General features: G+C 52.0%; 1 protein-coding gene across 1 annotated transcript; it reads right to left on the bottom strand.

Annotated features, from left to right (window-relative positions):
- Positions 1–527: 527 nt before the first annotated feature.
- Positions 528–3,342, bottom strand: LOC120963988 (uncharacterized). Its single transcript, XM_040388443.3, has 2 exons — positions 2,919–3,342; positions 528–2,831 (listed from the first exon to the last, which is right to left on the bottom strand). Exons 1-2 carry the CDS (start codon positions 3,059–3,061, stop codon positions 791–793), a joined length of 2,184 nt encoding a protein of 727 aa, XP_040244377.1. The 5' UTR covers positions 3,062–3,342; the 3' UTR covers positions 528–790.
- Positions 3,343–5,758: the final 2,416 nt, after the last annotated feature.

Genomic DNA, 5,758 nt, shown 5'->3' with positions numbered 1-5,758 from the left:
TAATTTATATCCTTTTTAATATGACACTAAATAGAAAACTCTAGTACAAATTGGCGGTGATAGATTTTTTTCTCTCCAGTTTTATAAATTAACCAGTGAAATGATTAGTCTTCTTAAAATTCTGATTGTATGTAGTAGACAGTAGAATCCAATACAACATATCACATTGAGGGCATTTCCAACAACAGCCCTATAATAAGGCATGAAAAGTGGGTGGAGTAAAAAGAATTGACCATGAATTTTTTTTGGGGGGTAAGAGGGTAGGGGGCACGAGGAAGCGCCGTCTCCAACAACATCCCTAAAATAGGGCACCCAGATCAATAAAACCATTTTTTTTGAACGAACATTCAAATTCTTCAACTATATCTCATAGTTCGACCGAAGTTTAAACATGCAAACTACTTGTTCTATAAAAACATCTGAATATGACAACAACATGCTAGTATATCAATCAAGTTCAACGGTGATTGTTCTCTGACGAAACTGAAGTTAGATAGTGGTTGTTCTTTGAAGAATCTGAAATTGCAATCACTATCAAGCATCACACTGTCAAACATTTGTTCTCCGACGAAACTGAATTTATCAAACATGACACTGTCAAACTGAAAGTGACGAATCTGAAGCAGCAGCCGCCGGTGGTGCCACCAAATCCATCAGTCGCGGCGGCGCTCGTTGGGGGCTCCCGCCCGCAGCAGTAGCGGCCGGTGGTCGCTCGGGGTCGGGCGCCGGTGCCATACCCGCACGACTTGTATGCTCTAAAACTTTCAGGATACGCGTGCAACGTGCAGTACTAGTGAGGTCCAAACTTAAGCAGACTTGGGTGATAGCCGAGGGGGCCTATGGTATACATTACGACGAGGACATGCGTGATGAACTCCCCACCGGTGCTGAGATGCTCGCGATGGAACGCGGCCCCGCAGCGAGGCGCAATGTAGTAGAGCATCTCCAGCCAGACGTCGACGATGAGCCCCCAGCGATCGGCTTCCGGGACGCCGGCCAGCGACTCGGCCACCCTGAACGCGCGAGGCAGCACCGGGTCACCGAGGATATCAGCGGTGCTGGGGTTGGCCGGCACTGTGTCTGAAGAGCGTGCCTGCGCGAACAGCGGCGATCCCACCAAATGCTGCACGGCCATGGCTATGCCTTTGGCTTTCTTACCACGGGATGATGATCCATCATGTTGTTCATCCCGATCATCTCGCCGCCCAGCCTTGACAAGAGCGGTGATCTCATCACCGGCTTTGCGAAGCAGGAACTTGGAGTTGCTGCTGAGCATGACGCCGCACTTGAAGATGAGGTACATGATGTAACCTGAGAGCTGCCTGCTAATAATGGTTCTGTCGGCGGAGGCCTCGCCGGCAGCGTCGGTGAAGAAGCGTATGTCCGTGGCAATGTGCCAGATGAGCACGCTGGTTGGGAAATCCACTTCCTTCACACTCTCGCTTAGGACCTTCTCTGACAGGCTGAGGCTCTCTGGCGGCTGCTGATCAGCCCACCGCCTCCCCAGCGCCACCTCGCCCCGCGAGCTGGTGAAGTCCGTCGCCATCATCTTATCGTCTAGCAGTTTCTTGACGACCAGGTGCTTGAGGTCGTCGGCGACGGGAATGCGCTCGACGCCAGACGCGCTCGGGCTCAGGCGCTCGACGACCCACCGCGGCACCATTGAGCTGCCGGAAGCTCTCTTGACGGATCTCTGGATGATGCTGTACTGCGTTAGTGTTTTGGACCACTGCGGTCTCCGCCACCTCCTCCTTAGCGAATCAGCGCAAGTCCCGCAGGTGATGAAGAAGACGCAGTGGATCACAGGGAGCTTGCCGGAGCAGCAGAGCGGGTGCCTCCAGAGGTCTTCGCGGGAGAACATGGACATGACGAAGGAGGTTGCCTCCAAAGTGACGGCGCCTACGAGCAACACGGTGGACACGGCGACGTCAGCTCCGCCGTAGCCGCTTTTACCGGCCATGAAGAAGAGCGCCATGGCCGCCGAGGTGGAGAGAAACCCGAGGAGATGGAGCAAGGCGCCAGCAGGGGAGAGACGGAACACGGCCTTCGTGTAGAGACGTTGGTAGCAGACCCAGAGCCTGTCCTCGGCGAAGAAGTAGGCGTTGCGACGGTACTGTGGCGTGGAAGGATCGATCTGCTTGGAGTAGAGGTCCGAGAAGACGTCGCGGGAGACGGACCAGTCGTAGTTGGGCAGGATGTCCGTGGACATGATGTCCATGGCAGGATTCAGGGACACCTCGGTGAACGTGCGGCTGCTGAGATAGGACCCCAGGCCTTCTCTGGCGATGGCTTGCATCTCCTTGATGGAGCGTATGCGGTCTTCAAAGCCACGCAGGAACTCCTTCATGAGCCGCTCTGGGTTGGCCGTGGCGAGGCAGTAGATGCGCTCGCCGTACTTGATGCACGCCGACAGGAACATGAGCAGCATGGCGGCGAGGAGCCGACGGTCTGGCCAGGGCGACTTGGAGACGACGAAGACGGCCACCGCCAGCTGCGAGGCGAAGCCCAGCAGGTGGCGCATCCACAGAGCGTTGTCCTGCATGGAGAAAGCCGTGATGGTGTCCTGGCCGCCCAGATGGAGGAGCACGAAGGGCGCCCAGAAGAGAAGCAGCTGGTGGCCGCCGGCGGTGTGGACGGAGAGATGGCCCAGGACGAACACGGCGACGGAGTCGGCCGACATGTAGCCCAGCCACAGCAGCACGCCCACGACACGGGAGGAGCTGCGCAGCCGGAGGCCCGCGGTGGAGAAGAGGAACACTTGCAAGGCGAAGCTTGCCACTATCAAGCAGTGGATCTCCCATTGGTTCCACAGGTTTTGGACGTCCGCCAAGCTACACGCATGCAATATATGGTTGGTCAATGCCGCCAGATTAACCAGAGCGATTAATTGCTACTAGTATCTTTTGCGTCTTGCTTACCTTTGTGGATCATGGCTGCCAACTTTGTCACCGTTCCTCATTTTCATCGGCCTCATTTCACTCTTCTTCTTCTTCTTCTTCTTCTTCTTCTTTGTAGAAAAAAGCTTGGAAGTTACGTACCAGATTGGCAATGCATGTGGCATTCCCGTACTAGTATACGAGATAGGTAATCTGGACGGACCTGGACTTTGGGGCTTCAACAAGACCGGACGCGACGACCCCAGTCTTCTCAGAGCCGAGCAGGGTGGAGAAGTCGTCAAGTCCACACCTTGCTGCTGGAGCAGAAGCAAATTTCGTACGAGGTTAGGGAATCGATCGGCCGGGGTCTCCACGGAAGACCACTTGGCCAGAGAGTGGCCCGGACGGCAGCTTTCAGATGGGCACAACCAAGCATTCTCTTATTTCCACACCCTCTTTCCACCAAAGCCTCAAGAGATGACAACCTTACGGTCTATTTATATAGTATCTCATCACTCATCAGTGTGTAAATCATACCTATACTATACCTCAGGTTTCTCTTTCGGACGGCTGCTTTGTCGGAGAACCTTGTTCGGTTTCTTGCTTTGTTACTTGGAGAACCTTGTTCAGTTCGTCTGATCAGACTTCCTTTATTTCGGGCCCGCAGCTGATTCTGTTCGTTAGTTCTCAGAAGAATTGGTTACACACCTATTTCGGCTCCTGCATTATTAGGATTCTCTTACTTTCCTGATGCTAGTTGTGTGAAGCAAGTTAGAGAGCGTGTCAGTAGTTGTCTTGGGCTGGGTCTGCTACTTTTCACGAGATCGAACAAGAGCTCAATGTTTTCTTTGGTGCTAGTAGTACATGCGCATGGAGGTTAAAAACAAATGCCTGTTGAGCAAATAGTTAGAGCATCTACAAACGGACCTTTTAAACCCGCCTCATACGTCCGGGCATGCCGCACGGTCACTGCCCGATCACGAGTTTTTGACCCAGACAGACCCCCTCAAACGGCCCTCAAACGCCCGGGCTGAACATCACCCACCCCCCCCCCCCCCCCCCCATATCCAACCCAAATATGGGGCGGATATGGGGCGCCCGGGCACGCCCGCCACGTCGGCCAGACGAAGGGGTCCCAGACGGAAACGCCCTCAAACCCGGCGGTCCGAAGCTCGTCTCCTCCGTCGGACCGGTGACGCCGCGTGGCGCAACTCCGGCGGGCCGCGTATTGCATTGCCCGGCTATTTAAGTCGACCGGTGGCATCGAAACCCTATCATCGATCCACATTTTCCTCCTCTTGTCCGTCGCCGCCGCCACTTTCCACTCCACTCGTCCTCCTAGTAGCCATGCCCGGTTATATGATCAATCTTGGATGTTCTACACTAATTTTATAGCAATTTTATATCATTTTTTTTGGGACTAACCTATTGCCATAGTGACAAGTGCCAGTTGATGTTTTTACTTTTTTTTCCTTCGCAGAAAGTCCTTATCAAACAGAGTCCAAATGCCACGAAATTTTTTGATTTTTTTTCTGGGCCATAAGAAAGCGTATGGGCCAAGGAAACAACCGGGCGGAGTTCCATGGGACCACAAGACACCTGGGCGCGCCCAGGTGGGTTGTGGGTGAAGGAAATATGCCCTAGAGGCAATAATAAAGTTATTATTTATTTCCTTATATCATGATAAATGTTTATTATTCATGCTAGAATTGTATTAACCGGAAACATAATACATGTGTGAATACATAGACAAACAGAGTGTCACTAGTATGCCTCTACTTGACTAGCTCGTTAATCAAAGATGGTTATGTTTCCTAGCCATAGACATGAGTTGTCATTTGATTAACGGGATCACCTCATCAGGAGAATGACGTGATTGACTTGACCCATTCCGTTAGCTTAGCACTCGATCGTTTAGTATGTTGCTATTGCTTTCTTCATGACTTATACATGTTCCTATGACTATGAGATTATGCAACTCCCATTTACCGGAGGAACACTTTGTGTGCTACCAAACGTCACAACGTAAATGGATGATTATAAAGGTACTCTACAGGTGTCTCCAAAGGTACTTGTTGGGTTGGCGTATTTCGAGATTAGGATTTGTCACTCCAATTGTCGGAGAGGTATCTCTGGGCCCACTCGGTAATGCACATCACTATAAGCCTTGCAAGCATTGTGACTAATGAGTTAGTTGCGGGATGATGTATTACGGAACGAGTAAAGAGACTTGCCGGTAACGAGATTGAACTAGGTATCGAGATACCGACGATCAAATCTCGGGCAAGTAACATACCTGTGACAAAGGGAACAACGTATGTTGTTATGCGGTCTGACCGATAAAGATCTTCGTAGAATATGTGGGAGCCAATATGGGCATCCAGGTCCCGCTATTGGTTATTGACCGGAGACGTGTCTCGGTCATGTCTACATAGTTCTCAAACCCGTAGGGTCCGCACGCTTAACGTTACGATGACAGTTTTATTAAGTTTTGATGTACCGAAGGAGTTCGGAGTCCCGGATGAGATCGGGGACATGACGAGGAGTCTCGAAATGGCCGAGACGTAAAGATCGATATATTGGACGACTATATTCGGACTTCGGAAAGGTTCCGAGTGATTCGGTTATTTTTCGGAGTACCGAAGAGTTACGGGAATTCGTATTGGGCCTTAATGGGACATACGGGAAAGGAGAGAAAGGCCCCAAAGGGTGGCCGCACCCCTCCGCTTGGACTAGTCCGAATTGGACTAGGGAGGGGGGGCGCCCCCTTCCATCTTTCTTCTTCTCCCTTCCCTTCTCCTATTCCAACAAGGAAAGGAGGAGTCCTACTCTCGGTGGGAGTAGGACCCCCCCTTGGCGCGCCCTCCTCCTTGGCCGCGGCC

This window comes from Aegilops tauschii, chromosome 5 (assembly GCF_002575655.3).
Source record: "Aegilops tauschii subsp. strangulata cultivar AL8/78 chromosome 5, Aet v6.0, whole genome shotgun sequence".
In the NCBI taxonomy this organism is placed as follows: Eukaryota; Viridiplantae; Streptophyta; class Magnoliopsida; order Poales; family Poaceae; genus Aegilops; species Aegilops tauschii.
This window is presented reverse-complemented; position numbering and strand designations above follow the sequence as displayed.

Bases quoted from the DNA above. Each gene is read 5' to 3' on its own strand.
- LOC120963988 (XM_040388443.3), bottom strand. From the start codon at position 3,061: ATGCCACATGCATTGCCAATCTGGTACGTAACTTCCAAGCTTTTTTCT. The intron at 2,832-2,918 runs GTAAGCAAGACG...GCATGCGTGTAG, and splicing joins GGCAGCCATGATCCACAAAG to CTTGGCGGACGTCCAAAACC.